We start from the raw sequence: 23,558 nt of genomic DNA, 5'->3' as shown, positions 1-23,558 counted from the left end.
ATTCAGTAAGTCACTGTAAACAAAAATTTAAATGAAACTCCAATTGAAAGATTTTATTTATTACACTGGTGTAAATTCGCAACACGAAACAAAATTTTTTTTAACATTTTTAGTGTATTTTACTTAATGAAGGGTTATTCGCTGTTTATTTAAAATGAATCACTTAAATTTTATTTTTGAGATCTATGCTGCACATCCACAGTTCATTTCAAACAAATGCCAGTACAATGCAAATCAGGGTTAAGACTTAACCACTTATACAATCACTTGTATGGCAGTGAGTTGTTAATAAATCAGATAACAACTGTCTCTATGTCTTAGAGTATTGCATATTGTCAAAGTTTTTTACATATCATTTGACTGTGCTTTTAATTTATTTGCATTCAAAAGATACGCTTGAGCTCCCAATAATTTCTATGGATTTCGATGAATTTAGCAATGACGTTGGAGGATCTCTCGTCACGGAATCTAAAGCAAAAGCAAAGCTCTCATCTGTGTTACTTAGATTAGGGGTGTTTGAAGAGTAATCGCCTTGATCATTGAAATGTTTTCCTTTTTCAAGGATGTTTCTAATGAAACAGATGATCCTGAAACGTCCGATTTTCTACATTTGATGAAGTTGAAACGTCCGATTTTCTACATTTATTTTTAATATAATAATTCCCCAATTACACAGTGTTACAAAAAAAACAAAAGTGAATGAACTTTTGAAGTGACATAGTAGGAATTGTTTATTGGGTCGAGAATATCACTAAACCATGTTTGAAATATTTGTAACACCCTCATTATCTTGATTTACGGTTAAAAAACCCTTTTTCGGGACTTCTTTGCTCTTAAAAATTCCTGAACGCGTTTTTGGCAACCGATTTCAAAATGTTCGGTGTTTTTCAATAGTTAAATGTTGTAGCTTTTGAAAAAAAAATATATCTTCGATTTTGTTAAACAAAAAGGACAAAATTTTTACACCTGAAACTGAAGTTTTCGACTTTTATTCGTGTTTTTCGGATTTTGACGCAAGTTTTTCGGTATAACTTACAAAAATTCTGTCATCCATGCTCCGGAGCGCTCGCTAGGTTGAATTGACTTTTTTTGGGAAAAGCGTTAAAACTTCACCAATTTTCATTATTTTTTGATGAAATTTGTCTCGTTTTATTCAGAATTGATGAGACAACATTGATATGTGGCATGGATGACAGAATTTTTGTATGGCTGAAGTCTCCTAATGACGTCTTCAGAAAGTGGAAGGATGCTGGCGGTCCGACTTACATATATACTGCTGACAAAGGAACCCAAAGTTTCAAGTCAATAGCTTAAAAACTGAAAGACTAGTTTTCTTAGAAACAGACAGACAGATGGAAAGACGGACATGCATATATAAATTTAGCGGGAGTTACTGATCAAGAATAACTATACTTTATTATATTATATATTTTATACTAATACTACTAATTATTATTATACTAACTAACGCCATATTTTTGCGGTCGAGCGGCGCCTAACGACACAATTATCAGTCCCCAAAATTCAATAATTAACGGTCGATTTAAATGATTTGATTTGAATGCAGACTTCTAGTGGCCACCATAATCTCCAAGCCACTTGAAAATTTATCGAACTTTGTGAACACGGAATTGGCCAAGTATCGAGCTAACAAAATAGGACTAATTTCTTCAGAATATATTGATTAAAATGGAAGATGCGTACCTTTAAATTTATTGTCGTCAGTGTACAAATCAAGATAAAGCCAATTCTTCCGCTTATATTGACCCTTTTGAATACCCAAAATAAAAGCAGATATTCAGTAAGTCACTGTAAACAAAAATTTAAATGAAACTCCAATTGAAAGATTTTATTTATTACACTGGTGTAAATTCGCAACACGAAACAAAATTTTTTTTAACATTTTTAGTGTATTTTACTTAATGAAGGGTTATTCGCTGTTTATTTAAAATGAATCACTTAAATTTTATTTTTGAGATCTATGCTGCACATCCACAGTTCATTTCAAACAAATGCCAGTACAATGCAAATCAGGGTTAAGACTTAACCACTTATACTATCACTTGTATGGCAGTGAGTTGTTAATAAATCAGATAACAACTGTCTCTAAGTCTTAGAGTATTGCATATTGTCAAAGTTTTTTACATATCATTTGACTGTGCTTTTAATTTATTTGCATTAAGAGATACGCTTGAGCTCCCAATAATTTCTATGGATTTCGATGAATTTAGCAATGACGTTGGAGGATCTCTCGTCACGGAATCTAAAGCAAAAGCAAAGCTCTCATCTGTGTTACTTAGATTAGGGGTGTTTGAAGAGTAATCGCCTTGATCATTGAAATGTTTTCCTTTTTCAAGTTGTATTATCGAATTGACCGATGTTTCTAATGAAACAGATGATCCTGAAATATAATTTAAGTTAAAAATGTATAAGAAAATCTCATTTTTATTGAATTTACTGTCAGTCCCATTATTATTAATGTGGGGTAAATAGGACAATGAAGCTGGATAAAATCTCGATGGCCCCATGTTACATCCAACAGAAGTAAGATCCTCTGGCTCCGACGAATGCGTTGAAGACAAGCGTGGCGAAACCACAGCGGTTTTTCTTAAACTTTCTATTAAAAGTTCGGTAGTGCTCAACGGATCTATCTCAGGTAGTGCTCCTTCGTGAGTTTTACAGCTTCTAGTCAGTTTTAAATCCATATCTGTGATACTATCATTTTTAAAACGAGCACTGCAATTACTGTTGCCTCTTTCCATTGTTAGAGATACGGATGTAAGCGAGGTTGAGGATGTAGCTACGTCATTTATTGCTTTTATTCTTAATCCTGAAAATATTTTAATTTACCGGAGTAAAAGAGTACAATTAACGAACAATAAGAAAAAAAGAACCGTAAATAACACAAGCCGACAATTTCAAATTTTTTTTTCCTACACGAAAAACTTTAACTGCTCCATCTTAAGGCTTTCTGAACCAAAGTCTAAAACAAACATAGGTTCCATAACCAACAGTTTCCGCGGTACACCTAAGAGAAGAAATTAATAAAATTTTACCAAATATTGACTTATGCAGGCCGTGTTATTGCGATGACCATCATTGTTTTTATTGTATGTATGTATTGTATGTATACCAACTAAAATAAAACAAGAAAGGAAAGCTAACTTCGGGCGGAGCCGAAGTTGATATATCCTTTTAGTTGTGCCATTTCTGATCGTTCAGTTATATGGCGGCTATTGGATATAGTTGGCCGATCCCTATGCAATTTGTCAAATAAGATTATTTTGCCCAAAATGGAATCTGTACCAAATCCCATCTTTCTAACTTAAAAAACATCAAAGTTATGCCAATTCCGATCATTCAGTTATATGGCAGCTATATGATATATTCGGCCGATCCTTATGAAATTTGGCAAATCAAATTATTTTGTCCAAAATAGAATCCGTACCAAGTCCCATCTTTCTAAATTAAAAAACATCAAAGTTATGCCAATTCCGATCGATCTCTGACAGCTATAGGATATAGTCGGCCGATCCTTATGAAATTTTGTAGACAAGATATTTTGGCCAAATATAACATGTGTGGAAAGTCTCAACCATCCAACTTAAAAAACACCAATGTTATGGCATTTCCGATCAATCAGTTCTATGGCAGCTATAGGATATAGTCGACCGATCCCGGCCGTTCCGACTTATATACTACCTGCAAGGAAAAAAGGGATGTGTGCAAAGTTTTAACTCAATAGCTCCAAAACTGAGACAGACAGACAGACAGACGGACAGACGGACATGCTCATATCGACTCAGGAGGTGATCCTGATCAAGAATATATATACTTTCTAGGGTCGGAGATGTCTCCTTCACTGCGTTGCACACTTTTGACAAAAATTATAATACCCTCTGCAAGGGTATAAAAATGGCATCTAGCAGTAACCGTATCTTTGGAATACTCATTCAAAGTTGAAACGTCCGATTTTCTACATTTATTTTTAATATAATAATTTCCCAATTACACAGTGTTAGGGAAGGTCTAGGGAAGGTTTAAAAGGTGAGAAAAATTCGAATAATTGCCGGGAAAATCCTCAAACAGCATTTTTCTATTTCCCATACAAACGTTTTCTAAATAAAATGGAGACTACAATAATAGTAGGCGCCGGTACGTGATTCATTGTTTGACAGCTTCTCATTGTTCTCTGCTCAGTTAATTTTATGTGACAAACCGATATTGTGTTCACTTAAAAATTGTGAAAACAAGAAATGAAAGCTAACTTCGGGCGGAGCCGAAGTTGATATACCCTTGCAGTTCAGTCGCAGTCCGCTAGGTGGCGCCACGCATCTTATATTATTAGATATATAGAAGATCGTATATAGTCGGCCGATCCTTATGAAATTTGACGAATCAGATTATTTTGTCCAAAATAGAATCTGTACCAAGTCCCATCTTTCTAACTTAAAAAACACCAAAGTTATGCCAATTTCGATCGTTGTATGACAGCTATAGGATATAGTCGGCCGATCCTTATGAAATTTTGCTCGGACATGCTCATATCGACTCAGGAGGTGATCCTGATCAAGAATATATATACTTTATAGGGTCGTAGATGTCTCCTTCACTGCGTTGCAAACTTTTGACCAAAATTATAATACCCTCTGCAAGGGTATAAAATTGGAAAAATTAAAATTTTTTTTTTTTGCGCGGTTCCCACTGCATACGTACAGCCCACTTCCCGTCCAACCGACCGAGGGACGCTGCCGCGTGACGTACGGCTCGAATCGCGGGAAAAGATCCGAGATAGTTAAGCGAAAAGTAGGAGAAAGATATCACGAGGAAGAGTGTTGCTCAGATAAGGCGGTTAATATAAGCGATTTAAGATTATTAGTAGAGCAAGGTGACAAGATGTGGTAGAGACCATTGTAGTCCGAACATAATACCCTGAACGGATCTTGTTGGGCATATGTCGAACTACAATGGCTGAGGAGTAGAGGAAGAAAGTTTCAAGTCCTTCTACTAGGAACGTTAAAATTTAAGCATGTTAGTAAATGCTGGCTGTCTATATTTACATAAATAAGATTGTATAGAAACATGACACCCAGCATTGTTCTACGGTTTGTTAATGATGGTAAGTTGATTAGTAAAAGTCTACTACTATAAGAGGGGAAGTAAAGATTTGCATCCCAATTAAGTCCCCAAAGCGCAAAAGTAAGGAAGTTTTTTTGTACAGATTCAATGTGATCTTGGTGTACTCCATATTGAGGACTCCAGACACACGATCCATACTCAAGAATCAAGTGATGTATATAACGTTTTAGTTATGTACGGGTCATTAAATTCTTTTGACCATCTTTTAATAAAACCAAGCACACCCATAGCTTTATTAACCATGGTAGATATATGGTCGGTAAATTTAAGTTTCAAATCTAATAGGACACCTAGATTGTTAACCTGAGTTAATCGTTCTAAGGCGTTCCCATAGTGAAAGTACATAGCCTCCTGGTGAGGACTAGATCTGTTAAAAGACATGAGTTTACATTTCAATCTATTAAGCTTTAGGTTATTTGCTAAACACCAATTTTGAAGTTTATCCAAATCGGATTGAAGTCTAGACTGGGTGCTAGTGAATTTATACTGAAGGCATAGCTTAACGTCATCAGCGTACATAAGTACAAGTGAATTAGTTAAGGCAAAGGGCAAGTCGTTAATAAACAGTGTAAAAAGTAGGGGTCCAAGATGGCTTCCTTGGGGCACCCCAGATGTGGCGCGGACTAAACGCGAGGTAACATCTTTAAAGAAAACACGTTGGGTTCTCCCTGATAAGTAGCTCGAAATCCAGATAAGAAGATTGGTTGGGAATCCCAAAAGACTGAGTTTACTTATAAGAAGCAAATGGTAAACAGAGTCTGTTTGTAAGCCATTCCGGAAGCCATCGGAAGATAAAAGATGTTAGCTCCAAAAAGTTGGTAGTGGTGGAGCGGCGCTTCATGAAGCCATGCTGGCACGGAGTTATTATTGAACTACATAGGTGTTGCAAATGTGGAGTGATAAGTTTTTCAAAAAGCTTAGGAATTGCTGACAATTTAGAGATGCCTCTATAATTCGCAGCGTCGGATTTGTTCCCTTTTTTATGCAGCGGAATAATGAAGGATTCCTTCCACATAAGGGGAAAGATCGAAGTTTCCAGCGATAGATTAAAGAGTTTAACGAGCGGTTCGCACAGAGCCTCGGCGCAGTTCTTCAGAACACAGCTTGGCACTCCATCAGGGCCTGGAGAATACACGGGCTTAACCTAAAGAGGATCCGATAACACATCACTTTGATCGAAAGATGGGCAAAATATAAGGTTGGCTGATTCGATATTATAAGTGTAAGGCTGAGACTACACTCACTAAAAAAAAAACTGTGCAAAGAACTCTTATTCCGTGTTCGCATAAGAGTTCTCAAACGTAAGCAGTGGGGGAAAAGATACATGTTTACGCTTGGTGTTTACAAAGTTATACAATTGTTTCGGGTCCTGAGTAAACAGAATCCGGCAGCGGCGAATATAACTTCTATAACATAGCAGCCGAATAAATACACGCGTTTCAAATCAGGTTTTCAATATTTTTATTTTGCGTTATGCACGGTGAAATTGGACCGAGCTACTAAGTATCTTGAATAACAAACTGTACAGCCAGATAATCTATGTTTATTCAAATGTCTACTCATACTATTCTTTAAGTTGATAAGATGCCTTGTATACCAAGGCGGATTCGTTGAAGCGGACGGATATTTCCACGGCACACAAGCGTCAAAAACTGAGTTTAAAGTGAAATAAAATTTTTGTAATGCTAAGTTTATATATAATGCTTATCGCATGCCAGTAAATCAGACCAATCAAATTCCGCAATTAACTTATTTCATTTCATAAAGTCAGCCTTACGAAAGAAACGAACTTTATGAGATTTAAGTGTAGACTTAAGGTCAATTAAGGAGTGTTTTCAATTGAAAGCTCAAGAGTGGGATGATATGGATCCTCAGGGTCAGAAACGAAACATAAGTCCAGCAGCCGACCTAAAGAATTTCTAACGTGGTTAATTTGCCCGAGTGACATGTCAAACATGCCCACAGAGAAGTCGTGGTGGGAGTTAAGCTGTAAAGACGGTGAATTTTCAACATTTGACCATATAAGTTCTGGGATATTAAAGTCACCCAGAGCTATCAGCTGGTCACCATCAGACAGACGATCGAAAACCAATCGAATAGCGGACAAATGTTGCCAGTATGTTGGCGGTTCGGACGAAGGTGGTATGTAAGAACAGTTAACATACAAAGATTGATCGGACAAAGTGATTTTGATGCAAAGGAATGCAATGTCACCAAACTCTTGTGATTTTACCTCTTCAGAAGCGAGTTTGGAGTCTACAGAGATTAACACTCCTCCTCCCCTTCGCAGAGTTCTATCACATCTAAAAGTGGTGTACCTACTAGGAAAAACTTCGGAGCTTAAGATCTCCGGCTTTAACCAAGTTTCTGTAAATACAATAATGTGAGATGCAAAGAAAGAACTATCAGAATACAGTTTGGGAAGTTTACTACGTAACCCTCTTGTATTCTGATAGGTAAGTGTTAGAGAAGACATTAGTTTTTTAAAACTGAGGAAGATGAAGTGGATGCTTGGTCAGTGGTCGTAACATGTGGGAGTTTTACACCCACAGGTTTGGTCATTTTTTTTTCACCGTACTTGGCTGATGTTCTTGGACGAAAATATTCTCTGGCCAAAAGCTGGCGGAACAAATCGTCTTGAACATCTGCAAGGCCACACGTATTTTGAAAGATGACGTGTGCCTGGTGTTTTGGCTTTGATGTAAGCCGAGATATCAATCTCAGAAGTATCAGGGGCAAGCCGGGAAACAAATATATGTTTCGATGGTGGGATCACCTGCAAGGGTTTTGGTGCCGCCGCAACTAGTACAGTGGCATCAGTACGTACCGGGGGTCCGGGCGGTTGATTTCCCTGTTTGGTGACTGTTACAGGGGTTTGAATTATTGGGTCTGGGATCACTTGAACGATGCCACAGAGGACATATCGGACAGTTGCTCATTAATCCTGAGATATTCGGGGTGGCCAGAGATATGAGCGGTTGCATAGTTGTCGGCTGAGCAGGCTGAAGATTATTCGCCACAAGCACATCACTAAAAGAGGATTTCTTACGCTTTGGAGACTCGTTTAGTAGTTGAAGACTACTAAACTGTGTATCGGCGCACAGAGTTGGTCATTGATTTTACGGAAACCACTAATCAACTCCTTGAATCCGCTTTTAGTCTGCCTCATGAACGATCTCATTTCGTCCTGAACAGCACGACAACCGTCACAGCAAAAGTGGAGACCAGACCTACGCGAGATTGCATCCGAAACTGAGGCCGTGAACCCGGGACACTTAGCGTGTAAAACGTTTTCACAGAGCCAGCAATGGATGGTAGGCTAAGAAGATGAGATTGTCTTATTACAAGACTTCAATGCACAGACCAATTTAAATTCCATAATTATTAAGATTTTAAATAATTAATTTATTAAAAATTATTAAAAATTCAATAATTAATTTATTAATAATATTTATGAACCTTGCACCACTGCACCAGGAAAACGAAAGTGGGAGATTGAAAAGAGCAGTAAGTGCGAGTTTGTAAAATGTAAAGAATAAAGATAAGAATCTCTATTGAGCGAGAAATAGGAGCAATAGAATAGAGACAACACCGTAAGAGATGAAGAAGCAGAGCAGGGCTATGTTTGGAAGAAAAAAATTATAAAATTATTATTTTACCTCCAAATATATCACTGCACACGCGAAAGCGATACGGATCTATGAATTGCAATTTATTATTTTTATTTTTTTAAGTGAATAGAAATAAACACCGATTGCACAGGCCAACAGCAAAAAATCTCCACGCATAATTTCACCTGCTCCATAACCTTTAAGCTCTCCTGAACCAAAGTCCAGAACAAACATAGGTTCTATCACCCACAGTTTCCGCGGTACACCTAAGAGAAGAAATTGATCAAATTTTACCATATATTGAATTATGTAGGACGTGTAATGGCGATGACCATCATTGTTTCTAGTACATATCATTTTTAAAATGTATGTGTATCAACTAAAATTAAAAAATTGTATCTAGCAGTTACCATATCTTTGGAATACGCATCCAAGTTGAAATCTCAGATTTTCTACATTAATTTTTTGTCTTTTATGATTTTTCCCCAAGCATTTTCCTATGGAAGATTTATATTTTCTTATTGTAATCTGTAGATCACACCATGTTTTAATTTTGGATTTAAGGGAAAACTCGAAATAATTTTATTGAATTTATTATAGGTGGTTAAACAATGTTTTCTTCAATTCAATTGGAGTTTTTAATCTCATATTTTCAAAAAGTCATGGCTATCTATAACTGTTTCTTTGTTCAAAACGTATCTATTGCAGGTTCTGCTTGTTTAGTAAAGCTTTACAGAAGATTTTGAGGGTGTTACAAATATTTCAAACATGGTTTTGTGATATACTCGACCCAAAAAGTCCAGTATACTCACTTTAAAAGTTCATTCACTTTTGTTTATTTTGTAACACTGTGTTATCTATTGCTATTCAATACAATTCTTATTAAATTATAATCACTCAATGTTGTGCACCCAAAGCAATTTAGGTGTGTTCCTAACGACAAAGGGTCAATTTTAAATTTTTTACCGCTCCACAAAGTTCAAATCCAATCAAATTATTCTTCGCGTGCGCTTTGGGGGATCTAATGTCGCGTCTTGAAATTAAACAAAAGTGAATCGCGATCGCGAAACAATTTCAGAGTCACAAATTGTAAAAAGTCATTAGTCATTTAATAGTTTTAATTAATTTATTTGGTCAGCTCCGCGAAACTTAATTTTAGCTATCTTCAATTCTTACTGTATCAGATAATTTTTTTAAGTTTGAAAATTTTTAAATTTCACAAAAGAAGTTTCTGAACGCAACAAAAAAAAACAAGAAAGGAAAGCTAACTTCGGGCGGAGCCGAAGTTTATATACCCTTGCAGTTCAGTCGCAGTCCGCTAGGTGGCGCCACCCATCTTATTTTATTAGATATATAGCGGATCGTTTATAGTCAGATCAGATTTTTTTCCCCAAAATAGAATCTGTACCAAATCCCATCTTCTTCATTCTAACTTAAAAAACACCAAAGTTATGCCAATTCCGATCGTTGTATGACAGCTATAGGATATAGTCGGCCGATCCTTATGAAATTTTGTACATAAGATATCAAATATAACATGTGTGGAAAGTCCCAACCCTCTATCTTAAAAAACAACGAAGTTATGGCATTTCCGATCAATCAGTTATATGGCAGCTATAGGATATAGTCGACCGATCCCGGCCGTTCCGACTTATGTACTACCTGCAAGGAAAAGAAGGATGTGTGCAAAGTTTCAACTCGATAGCTCTAAAACTGAGAGACTAGTTTGCGTAGAAACCGACAGACAGACGGACATGCTCATATCGACTCAGGAGGTGATCCTGATCAAGAATATATATACTTTATAGGGTCGGAGATGTCTCTTTCACTGCGCACTTTTGACCAAAATTATAATACCCTCTGCAAGGGTATAACAACAGCTGGCAGTACGAAGTCTGCCGGGTCAGCTAGTATTTCTATAATTTTTCCCCAAAACATTTACCTTTGGAAGAATTTTTTGTTCTTATTGGATTTAAGGGAAAATATAATATTTCATTCTATTAGGAAAATATTATATTTTCAAAAAGTCATGGCCATGAAAATCGGAGATTTCAACTTAAGGTGAGTATTCCAAAGGTCACTGCTAGAAGACATTTTATTTATTTTAGTTGGTATATGTACTTACTTTTTGAAAATGGGAAAATATTCTGGTCTTTGTTTCAGGGGCCCTTTTAAGATACGGAGCAGGTAAAATTATGCATGGAGATTGTTTGCTGTTGGCTTCTGTAATTATTACATGGTTTTACAAATACGGAAACATTTTCCCATTATCCAATGTATGAATTTTGTCTGTTTGATTTAAGTCGCCTAAACATCGTCTTTTACTCGGAATTGTGTCTTTTGGTCATGTTTTTTTTACAATTAACCGTCTTTTTTAGACGTTATAGCGTATTAATTTGGCAGGGCTGAAGTCTCCTAATGACGTCTTCAGAAACCTTTTGAAGACATAGGCAGGGAAAATACAAATGTAAAACATGGTATTTCAAAAGATTCACTATTTTTAAAAATTCATTATGAACTCGTTGTCATGCTTTGACCTATTTAAAAATATAAATAGACGAGACATCACTGTGGACGGTAGACCACGTAGGTGACGAACCTCATGCCTAACCCTGTGGACGTCCGATCTGCATAAATGATACACCAACCAAAAGTTATTGTTTTAATTAGATAGTTTTTATCCAAAAAATTGCTAAATTAGGATTGGTTTGAATTTTATATTAAAAAAAACTTCAGTTAAAATAGCATAAGTCGCACTACTTTTGGTTTTTGCTACTTCAACTGCAAGCAAATTTTTAAAACGAGCAGTTCATTCTGCTTCCAAAAATAAAAAAAAACACAAGTCACACAAGCTCTGATTTGCTGACGATTTCGTTCCTTAGCATAATTTTTGTTGTTATATTTTTTGAGGGTTTTTTAATCGGCTAGGTGTACCGGAAAAGAAACGATTGCGTAATGCAAGACAATTTGTCTTTAGGCCATACTCTAAGTTTAGGGCGAGGGTTTTGCGACTAAAATCGGTAAGAACCAAGTCTTTAATTGGAAAATGAAAAATTTTATCCAAATTTGTATGTTATTTTTTGTACGATTTTTAAATACTACAAATATATGTATATATGTATTTTTATATTGATTACGGTTCCTGAATAAATATAGTTATTTTTCTTATACCTTTCGGTGATTGGTCACCGCTAACATTACAACCGACGCTTGGAGGTCTAGGTAAGCGACGTCGAAGCCATGGATGTTTTAACGCCTCAGATGGTGTCAGTCGTTTTTCAGCATCCCATTCCAAACACCCACGTATAAAATTCAGAAATAGAGGATCTTTGCAACCGTCGAGCGCTTTTGACAGACTTTTAGAGCAAGGAGGGCCTCGAGGTTTACCACGACGTGATTGTCCACCAATTAGCACTACCATTCCATCAGACATTGTGCGGACAGTACAATAACGTGGATAGCCTTTGGGACTAAAGAAAGATTTCGATCTTTTTGAGTTTGCTAATATATTCTTATTTGGCATGCCCAATACTTCAATAATACAGGCTAGTTGGTCACTTTCATTTTCACCTGGAAACAAGGCATGTCCGGATAGAAGCTCAGCCAGAATACAACCCAGAGACCACATATCAATAGCTCTGCCATATTTGGCTCCCAATATAACCTCTGGTGCACGATAAAATCTCGATTGAATATATGTGTATATGCGTTGATTTTCGAAGCACGACGAGCCAAAGTCTATAACCTACAATAAAAATATATTAAAAAAACGTATATTATTAATATTTTATGAATTATTACATAAATCATTAAAAACAAGAAAGGAAAGCTAACTTCGGGCGGAGCCGAAGTTGATATACCCTTGCAGTTGTGCCATTTCCGATCGTTCAGTTATATGGCGGCTATTGGATATAGTTGGCCGATCCCTATGAAATTTGTCAAATAAGATTATTTTGCCCAAAATGGAATCTGTACCAAATCCCATCTTTCTAACTTAAAAAACATCAAAGTTATGCCAATTCCGATCATTCAGTTATATGGCAGCTATATGATATATTCGGCCGATCCTTATGAAATTTGGCAAATCAAATTATTTTGTCCAAAATAGAATCCGTACCAAGTCCCATCTTTCTAAATTAAAAAACATCAAAGTTATGCCAATTCCGATCGATCTCTGACAGCTATAGGATATAGTCGGCCGATCCTTATGAAATTTTGTAGACAAGATATTTTGGCCAAATATAACATGTGTGGAAAGTCTCAACCATCCAACTTAAAAAACACCAATGTTATGGCATTTCCGATCAATCAGTTCTATGGCAGCTATAGGATATAGTCGACCGATCCCGGCCGTTCCGACTTATATACTACCTGCAAGGAAAAAAGGGATGTGTGCAAAGTTTTAACTCAATAGCTCCAAAACTGAGACAGACAGACAGACAGACGGACAGACGGACATGCTCATATCGACTCAGGAGGTGATCCTGATCAAGAATATATATACTTTCTAGGGTCGGAGATGTCTCCTTCACTGCGTTGCACACTTTTGACAAAAATTATAATACCCTCTGCAAGGGTATAAAAATGGCATCTAGCAGTAACCGTATCTTTGGAATACTCATTCAAAGTTGAAACGTCCGATTTTCTACATTTATTTTTAATATAATAATTTCCCAATTACACAGTGTTAGGGAAGGTCTAGGGAAGGTTTAAAAGGTGAGAAAAATTCGAATAATTGCCGGGAAAATCCTCAAACAGCATTTTTCTATTTCCCATACAAACGTTTTCTAAATAAAATGGAGACTACAATAATAGTAGGCGCCGGTACGTGATTCATTGTTTGACAGCTTCTCATTGTTCTCTGCTCAGTTAATTTTATGTGACAAACCGATATTGTGTTCACTTAAAAATTGTGAAAACAAGAAATGAAAGCTAACTTCGGGCGGAGCCGAAGTTGATATACCCTTGCAGTTCAGTCGCAGTCCGCTAGGTGGCGCCACGCATCTTATATTATTAGATATATAGAAGATCGTATATAGTCGGCCGATCCTTATGAAATTTGACGAATCAGATTATTTTGTCCAAAATAGAATCTGTACCAAGTCCCATCTTTCTAACTTAAAAAACACCAAAGTTATGCCAATTTCGATCGTTGTATGACAGCTATAGGATATAGTCGGCCGATCCTTATGAAATTTTGCTCGGACATGCTCATATCGACTCAGGAGGTGATCCTGATCAAGAATATATATACTTTATAGGGTCGTAGATGTCTCCTTCACTGCGTTGCAAACTTTTGACCAAAATTATAATACCCTCTGCAAGGGTATAAAATTGGAAAAATTAAAATTTTTTTTTTTTGCGCGGTTCCCACTGCATACGTACAGCCCACTTCCCGTCCAACCGACCGAGGGACGCTGCCGCGTGACGTACGGCTCGAATCGCGGGAAAAGATCCGAGATAGTTAAGCGAAAAGTAGGAGAAAGATATCACGAGGAAGAGTGTTGCTCAGATAAGGCGGTTAATATAAGCGATTTAAGATTATTAGTAGAGCAAGGTGACAAGATGTGGTAGAGACCATTGTAGTCCGAACATAATACCCTGAACGGATCTTGTTGGGCATATGTCGAACTACAATGGCTGAGGAGTAGAGGAAGAAAGTTTCAAGTCCTTCTACTAGGAACGTTAAAATTTAAGCATGTTAGTAAATGCTGGCTGTCTATATTTACATAAATAAGATTGTATAGAAACATGACACCCAGCATTGTTCTAAGGTTTGTTAATGATGGTAAGTTGATTAGTAAAAGTCTACTACTATAAGAGGGGAGGTAAAGATTTGCATCCCAATTAAGTCCCCAAAGCGCAAAAGTAAGGAAGTTTTTTTGTACAGATTCTATGTGATCTTGGTGTACTGCGTATTGAGGACTCCAGACACACGATCCATACTCAAGAATCGGACGGACCAATGATGTATATAACGATTTAGTTATGTACGGGTCATTAAATTCTTTTGACCATCTTTTAATAAAACCAAGCACACCCAAAGCTGTATTAACCATGGTGGATATATGGTCGGTAAATTTAAGTCTCAAAACTAATAGGACACCTAGGTCGTTTATCTGAGTTAATCGTTCTAAGGAGTTCCCATAAAGAAAGTACATAGCCTGGTGAGGACTAACACGGTAAAAAGACATGAGTTTACATTTCAATCTATTAAGCTTTAGGTTATTTGCTAAACACCAATTCTGAAGTTTATCCAAATCGGATTGAAGTCTAGATTGGGCACTATTGAATTTATATTGAAGGCATAGCTTAACGTCATCAGCGTATATTAGTTCAAGCGAATTAGTTAAGGCAAGGGGCAAGTCGTTAATAAACAGTGTAAAAAGTAGCGGTCCAATATGGCTTCCTTGGGGCACCCCAGATGTTGCGCAGACTAAACGCGAGGTAACATCTTTAAAGAAGACACGTTGGGTTCTCCCAGATAAGTAGCTCGAAACGTAGACAAGAAGATCAGTTGGGAATGCCAAAAGACTGAGTTTACTTATAAGAAGCGAATGGTTAACAGAGTCAAATGCTCTACTGAAGTCAGTGTAAATTATGTCTGTTTGTAAGCCATTCCGGGGAACCCATCCGTGATAAATGTTGTTAGCTCCAATAAGTTGGTAGTGGAGGAGCGGCGCTTCATGAAGCCATGCTGGCACGAAGTTATTATTGAACTACATAGGTGTTGCAAATGTGGAGTGATAAGTTTTTCAAAAAGCTTAGGAATTTCTGCCAATTTACAGATGCCTCTTTAATTTGCAGCGTCGGATTTTTTCCTTTTTTTATGCAGCGGAATAATGAAGGATTCCTTCCACATAAGGGGAAAGATCGAAGTGATCCAGAAAGTTTAACGAGCGGTTTGCACAGAGCTTCGGCGCAGTTTTTCAGAACACAGCTTGGCACTCCATCAGGGCCTGGAGAATACACGGGCTTAACCTTAAGAGGATCCGATAACAAAATATAAGGTTGGCTGATTCGATATTATAAGTGTAAGGCTGAGACTACACTCACTAAAAAAAAAACTGTGCAAAGAACTCTTATTCCGTGTTCGCATAAGAGTTCTCAAACGTAAGCAGTGGGGGAAAAGATACATGTTTACGCTTGGTGTTTACAAAGTTATACAATTGTTTCGGGTCCTGAGTAAACAGAATCCGGCAGCGGCGAATATAACTCCTATAACATAGCAGCCGAATAAATACACGCGTTTCAAATCAGGTTTTCAATATTTTTATTTTGCGTTATGCACGGTGAAATTGGACCGAACTACTAAGTATCTTGAATAACAAACTATACAGCCAGATACTCTATGTTTATTTAAAAGTCTACTCATACTGTTCCTTAAATTTATATGGTGCCTTGTATACGAAGGCGGATTCGGCACGCAAACGTCGAAAAATATGTTCAAAGTGTAATAAAATTTTTGTGATGCGATGTTTATATCTTCGCATGCCAGTAAATCAGACCAATCAAATTCCGAAATTAACTTATTTAATTTCGTATATATATATATATATATATATATAAATATTTGTAATTCTTCGGTTATATATATATATCCGAAGAATTAAAAATTTCCTGGGTGCGTTTGATCTGAGTGATTTATATATCAAATGAAGGGTATTGTTAAGCTATTAATAGTTAATAGTTATAAGTAATAGGTAATAGTTATTAATAGTTTATAGCAGCCGAATAAATACACGCGTTTCAAATCAGGGTTTCAATATTTTTATTTTGGGTTCAATTTAACCCTAATCTATGCGGCTCCAATCAGTTCCAAATCCCAATAACACAAAACCAAGAGCTTGCGCAGAAGCGCTACCAAAGCTCCACATAGCGCAAACGCCACAAATAACAATAATGAGCATGCGAAACTGGGAGGCAAAACAGAGCCGAATACATGCTAAAAACAACAGCTGCAGCTAAGCATATTATGATTATTTTATATGGTTTCATAGCCCAACTGGTATTGTTAAAAAAAAAAAAAAAAAAAAAAAAAAATTCCAAAAGCCAAACGGCTTGGGAGAAATTTGTGTAAATATAAAACATTTTTCAGTACCACTTCAACCTCAGAAGAGACAAGTTATATTACAAAGTGAACACTTGCGTGAACAAACCCCATAAAGCTTATCAGCAAAAATCGAACATACAAATATTGACCACAAAGAAAAATTAAAAACACAACAACAAAAAAACACACGTACCTTGCTCAACCCGGGTCCAAGGCCCTTGCAAGTAACCATGCACAAACCACCCGATATAGGACAATACAACTCAAAAACATACCAACATAATTCCATAGTTTCGAAATGCTTAGTAGTAAAAAGAAAGGACAATGAATCATTAAGGACAGTTTCCCTCTTCTTAATTCAAAAATTCATAGGCTATGCCTGCGGAGAAGATGTTGATTCCGTAAAAAAAAACAAGAGACGGAACCCTCCTAATGAAAACAAAAACACACCTTCAAGCCACAAAACTGCTCAAACTAAAAAAAACCGCAGACATGGAAATTCTCGCTACGGAACATAAAAGTCCTCGAAACTTCTAAACTCCTCGAAAGGAGTGATTTACAGCAACGATCAATTGATATATCAATTGATCAACGATATATTGATTGATACATTGAGACCATCCTTCACGAGCTTAAACCCCAAAAAGTCATTAAAGTAAAAAAAATAATGAAGAAACAAACCACAAACAACAATACCAACACCAATAGCACCGATCCACTAACAGAAACTGGCCTAATAATTCTTACATTTGAATCCCACAAACTTCCCGAAATACTTCGAATTTGATATGAAACTGTTCGCGGGCGTGACCACATACCACTCTCGCAAAAAGTGCTTTCGATTTGGACACCCAGCTCCCGTATGAAAAGCACAGACATATGTTCAAAATGCTCGGAAGAGAAACACACCACTGAAGGCTTACACTGCCAAAAAGATAAAAAATCCCTCAACTGCGAGAAAAATCCGGAAATCATCTCCCAACACAGCCCGCTCGACCGTAAATGTCCAACATTCCTTAAGCAACAAGAACTTACAGCCATAAAAACTACCGAGAAGTTCAACCACAAAACTGCCTTCAGGATATACTTCGAGCGACATGGATACCAAACTAGAGCCACTTATGCAAGAAAACTGACCAGCACCACAACACAGGACCAAACAAAACCCCAATCTTCAAATGCCATTACAACAACAGAAAAAACTACACAAAAAGATCACACGCAAAACACCATAACCAAATCAACATCCCACGGAACCTCAACTAAAGCACCAAATGGAGAAAGAGAAAGACGACATCGAGATCATGGATACTGACATTACACACACCTCACCAAAATCACCTTACTTATCTTAAATTACTAAGAACTTAACATTAAAAATATTTTCCAACGATAAGTCAAACTCTCTTTCCACTAACTTCAACCCGTCCAAATCAAAAACTAAACCCTCAACCAAACACACTAATAACAGCGACTATAATCCACCATATAACACCATCTAAAATCCACCAACCCTTTCCTAACTTAACCCGATCTTCACCGCACAAATTTTCCTCAATATAATCCAATGGAATCTAAAAGGTTACTCCAATAACTATAACCAACTCCTTATATTGATGAAGAAACACTCCCCACACATCATCGCTCTTCAAGAATCACACATACAATGAACCAATAACATACCCACCCCCATAAACTACATCTACCACTAACCATACAACATATAGACTTCTCATTTCATACAACGAAAATGGACGCAAAAATTTCTTGCGACAGGCCCCAGAAAACAGAAATAAAAACCTCAACTTAGACTACATCTTAAATAATATAAAGACTTGGTGCTCATATTCCGGAGCATCCCTTTCCTTAGCAAAGTGCCAACACCTAAACATCTGAAAAAAACGCAACTGCACTTGTACTATAACCCATACAGTAATGCTTAACACACCCATACAGTAATTTGTTAAGCACCGAAATATCAGAAAAAACCTAACCACCATAGACCGAACAATACAACTCATCCAATCACTAATCTTACCATACCAACCACAAAACTACAAAAATTCAATCCTCCCTGGCGGATCCCCAATCTCATAGATACAACATTAAGAATCCATAAGAAACAAGCAACATCCCCAGACACATATCGAAAAATATACGAACATACCAAAGACAGACACAAATCATACAAGTTTATATTCACAGACGGATCAAAAATAAATTTCACAATAACGTACGCAGTCACAACAGAAAATAACATGAAAAAATATGGTATGCTACCCCCTTTCTCATCAGTACTCTCCGCCGAAATAATAGCCATCCAAGAAGCAATTGATCAAGTCAAAAGTTTGAGGGGTAAATTCATGTTTTGCTCTGACTCCCTATCAGCAATTGACTCTATAGCAAACACTACCAATAAAAACTTTTACTCAAACAAAATCAGATCACTTCTGACAAAGCTAGTACCAAAAATAAAAATATTGTGGATTCCTGGCCATGGAGGCATAGCAGGCAATGAGCTAGCCGATCAAACCGCTAAATCAGTAGCGAAAGCCCCTCTTATTTTCACCCCTAACATAAATTTAACAGACATAAACAAACATTTAAGGTCAGAATCCTCGACAAGGCAGGGAAAAAACTTTGAAAAATGCAGCCAAGACAACACGAACATCGACAAATACATAACCTCTTTTAACCCAAAATCGAGCAGGCTCGACCAAATAAAAATAATACGCCTCAGACTAGGCCACACAAAACTTCACCCAGAACCAAACTGTTTAGGAACTATCGATACATAGTTTATAAGTTAGCCCATATTTTCATCCTTATATTTTCTATACCAACTAGCTTTATAATCCACAACATGTATACTCACACACACATATCTTTAAGTTCCATAAATGTAAATTTTCTTTAGTACCAATTAGACAGCGAAACTGACAAGAACATATAACTCTACAGTCTACTGCTCATTCGTCTCATCGGTTGGGGATCACAAACATCCCCATGCACCTTTTGCCAAGGAGACAACACCATATCCCACCTACTCAACTCATGCCCATCACTCCATCCTATAAAACACTCTGTTTTTAAAAACACAAACCCACTTAACCTACTCAACTATCTAAACACGTTTAAAAAATAATATATTTTCTAAAAGAATCAAATTCGTTCCACAAAATATGAAGTCCATCCCAACACCAAAATCAGAAAAATGTAACTATTCATAGACCTAAGAGTAAGACTAACCTGCGAAGACCCTAAGACTTGAAACATGTATTAAATCTCAATATCTACATAAAACTCAATAAGACTTACATAAAAGCCAAAGGTCCCGCTGCCGGTGCTATACCCACTAAGTTAGTTTAGTTTTGTAAACAGCTCTACCTTTAATAATAATAATAATAATAATTAAACATTTTTATTTAACCAAATGGGAGATAGTGGGGACATTGGTGTCAGCAGACGAAATATTGTTTATAAACATTCTGCTTCCACATACGCGTCGATTGGTGTCTCAACCATCCAGATTCTTTAAAAAATTATTCAATAAAAACTATTTTTAAAGAATTTCCTTCAAGTATGTTTGTTACTAAAATTTAAACAACATTTGCTTTACGATTTCCAAAATTTAAAAAACGAGTACCTTTACAACCAATGAAGCAAACTTCAAATGCTGTTCTTTGTTAGAAAGCTTTTGTAAATATCCTTTTCACTTTCTTTAAGATCAAATGTCTATTACTATAATCAAAATGTCAAAGAACGAAATTTTTTATTTATCGATATCGGGCGGAGCCGCAGTTGATATAAGGCAGCTATAGGATATAGTCGGCCGATCCTTATGCAATTTGCGAGATCGGATTACCCAAAATTGAATCTGTACCAAGTACCACCTTTCTAACTTAGAAAACACCAAAGTTATGCCAATTCCGATCGTTCTATGACAGCTATAGGATGGTCTCGGCCGAACCTTATGAAATTTAGTACGTGGGGGTTCAGAGTATTAAAAGAATCTTAAAGCCTAGAATGAAAATTGACTAGCTTAACATGTAGTTTACCCAGAAATTTCATGATCACCAAGAAGAGAAATTTTATGTCTTCAACTCACTTACCTTAATACCAGAGCGGCCTTGTTGTTTTAAGAGAACATTTTCTGGCTTCATATCACAATGTATAATGTCATTTTTATAAAGTGCATCCAAGCATTGAAGAAGCGAATGCGCAAATTTTCTTACTAATTGCAAGCTGAAGCCCTTAAATCCATTTTTTTTTATTAATTCATAAAGATTAATGCTAAGTAGCTCAAATGTTATGCAAGTATGATTACGAAATGTAAAGTAGTCAAACATATGTATTATATTCATCGTATTATATTTATCATGTCGACGCAAATGATGAAGAATTCTTATTTCTTCTTGAGCTTGGCGATGAAAACGCTTTTCATTCCGAACTATTTTTAACGCCACATGCTCATGGGTCTTATGATCATAGGCTTTGATGACCTGACCAAAACTGCCTTTACCGATAATTTTAAGCATTTCATAACGATACGCAACGTGGTCATGTGGTACATGGATATATGCACCGTGCTCATTATCGTAATCTGAGTTATTTGGTCCGTAGACTCCTGGGCGCTTCTTTGCATTAGCACCAATAAAATATATTTGAGGAAATGCGAGTATTTCTGTACGCTCGTAGGGAGTCAGTTTATGCATGTACAAAATCATAACCTGTTGGGGAGAAACAACCAGAACTTTTGGTTTTTCTTGTAAAGCGATTTTCTGTTGTCCAGACATAATAATCTGCTGGTGAAATGAAAAACAGTCCTTTTGAACTAATAGATTATCTTTCAACAAAATCGGCGACTTGTATTGTGTTTCTTCAATTGGATTACAGTTTCCAGAAATAGTGCTTAAACATTCCTCCCCTAAATTTCGTCTGGTGGCAGAATCAGATTTTGTCGAAATGACTGCTGCCATAGGCAAGGAATGAGCTGGAAAAAACAACAAATTTATTGAATGTTTTTTAATTTGAATATTTATGTAAATGAGTATTAAAGCTATGTACCTTGAATCGACTCCGAGAGTTCACAATTATCGGTAGTTGAATTTCGTTGCAAATTTGGAATATTTTCAGCAAAATTAATAAGTTTTGTATTTGACTGAGCTGGAAAATCTTTCCGTTTATGAAACATAGTCGATGATCCACAGCTACTACTTAATTGTGGCACCGCAATATCATCGTATTGCTCAAGATTCGAATTATGAGAATTAGTTTGATGAAGGCTCTGACTTTGTTGAAGCATTTGAACTTTGAAATATGGTATCGTTTTGGATTTTTGAGGAACTTTAAAAATTGTTAAATTTTTTGAGGAAATATCCTTCAATGTATTTTCTCCTGAATGTAAGCCAGTGTGAATTGAGTTCATTCCAGACAATTGAATGGTATTGTTTTTATTATTAGAACCAACCATATTGGGCCAGACACGCAAAACATTGATAGCAATCTTATTATTTAAGGTACTTTTTAATAAAGTTGGTTGCTTTCTTCAGTTGATTTCGGATATTCAAAAATTTCAATTTCCAATTTTATCAGTATTAAAACCTTTTTTAGGTTTTTTTAAGGTTTGTTTTACTTCTTAACAATTTAAGTATTTTGTTCGATGTTATAATTCATTGTAGTTTTAAATTTTTTAAACTTTTAAAATATTTTTTTTCCTTATCAACCGCTTTTATATTGTCGTTCCGGTTCTTATAAAAAGTATATACATATGTATAATTATCTCTGGCTGGATAAAATATATGTATGTATATGTTATTATACACAAACACACGAAAAAATATCGTTATTTTTAATTTGTGGCATTAAATGTACATACATCCGACAGGTCATATAAAATTGCGTGTTCCGTTACCTTTTTTTATTCTGCACTAAATTGCACAAATTTGCACAAAAAGTTGAATTTAAAAGGTATATATTTACATACATATTTATATGTAAGTAAATATACATATGTGTACATTTGCTACATATACCAATCACACCTGCTAAAAGTATATATGTAAGTGTAAGTATTTTCTAATTAGGATGACAATTTCTAAAGTACATTAATCAAATACATCGAAAAAAATCACTTTATATACATATATTGTATATATGTATTACACATACAAAACGCAACTTCCTTACGAACACGATTCGTGACACATTTAAGACAGACCCTACAATATACTAAAATATACCAAAATCTTAAAATAGCCTATGATTATGTCCGTCAAATTAGCGTCGCCTAGTTAGCGTCGAAGTGGAACGGTAAAATCGGAACACAGCAGCCCATTTTTTTATTCTCAATTATTTTACAGTTTAGCCACTAAATTGATTGAAATAAAGTTTAGAATTGTTAATAATTGAAGAATTTATAGTTTTTTCTTACTTTGGGCGGGATCTCGTTCTTAAAATACCGTTAAAATACATTTGAAAAATTGGCCCCACATTGTTTTGGGTCCTATATCAAAAATAAGAGGAGGCCCCAAAAAGCCCGATATTGCAGCTAATAGGTAAAAAAATTGAGGGTAATACCTGAAAATTATATAAAAATCGCTCCCTATGTTTTGGAGAAAATCTGATAAAAGTATTGGTCCACTTTTATTAGATTTTCTCCAAAACTCGTTAACGGCCCATACAAAAATGACCACCAAAAATTATTTTTATATTGTGAAGCTCTAAGAGGATGGCCCCGTATTATTTTTTTTTTG

General features: G+C 36.0%; 1 protein-coding gene across 10 annotated transcripts; it reads right to left on the bottom strand.

Annotated features, from left to right (window-relative positions):
- Window positions 1-38: 38 nt before the first annotated feature.
- On the bottom strand, window positions 39-23,065 carry LOC6501768 (putative dual specificity tyrosine-phosphorylation-regulated kinase 3 homolog). Of its 10 annotated transcripts, none has more exons than XM_044717701.1 (6): window positions 21,871-23,063; window positions 20,916-21,796; window positions 11,922-12,495; window positions 2,459-2,830; window positions 2,342-2,401; window positions 39-546 (listed from the first exon to the last, which is right to left on the bottom strand). In XM_044717701.1, exons 1-6 carry the CDS (start codon window positions 22,274-22,276, stop codon window positions 374-376), a joined length of 2,466 nt encoding a protein of 821 aa, XP_044573636.1. In that variant the 5' UTR covers window positions 22,277-23,063; the 3' UTR covers window positions 39-373. The 10 variants fall into 10 exon arrangements, with proteins under 10 accessions (XP_044573636.1, XP_032311716.1, XP_032311712.1 ...); XM_032455825.2 differs by having other exon boundaries at window positions 39-552; window positions 2,348-2,401; XM_032455821.2 differs by lacking the exon at window positions 39-546 and having other exon boundaries at window positions 1,835-2,401; window positions 21,871-22,591; window positions 22,718-23,063.
- Between the last annotated feature and the right edge of the window lie 493 nt (window positions 23,066-23,558).

This window comes from Drosophila ananassae, assembly GCF_017639315.1.
Source record: "Drosophila ananassae strain 14024-0371.13 chromosome 4 unlocalized genomic scaffold, ASM1763931v2 tig00000061, whole genome shotgun sequence".
Lineage (NCBI taxonomy): Eukaryota > Metazoa > Arthropoda > Insecta > Diptera > Drosophilidae > Drosophila > Drosophila ananassae.
The sequence above is the reverse complement of the archived record's forward strand: the minus strand, read 5'-3'. Positions and strand labels throughout refer to the sequence as shown.

Bases quoted from the DNA above. Each gene is read 5' to 3' on its own strand.
- LOC6501768 (XM_032455821.2), bottom strand. From the start codon at position 22,276: ATGGTTGGTTCTAATAATAAAAACAATACCATTCAATTGTCTGGAATG. The intron at 12,496-20,915 runs GTAAGTGAGTTG...TTTTTATTGTAG, and splicing joins AAGGCCGCTCTGGTATTAAG to GTTATAGACTTTGGCTCGTC. The intron at 2,831-11,921 runs GTATAAGAAAAA...AAATATTTTCAG, and splicing joins CGGTGACCAATCACCGAAAG to GATTAAGAATAAAAGCAATA.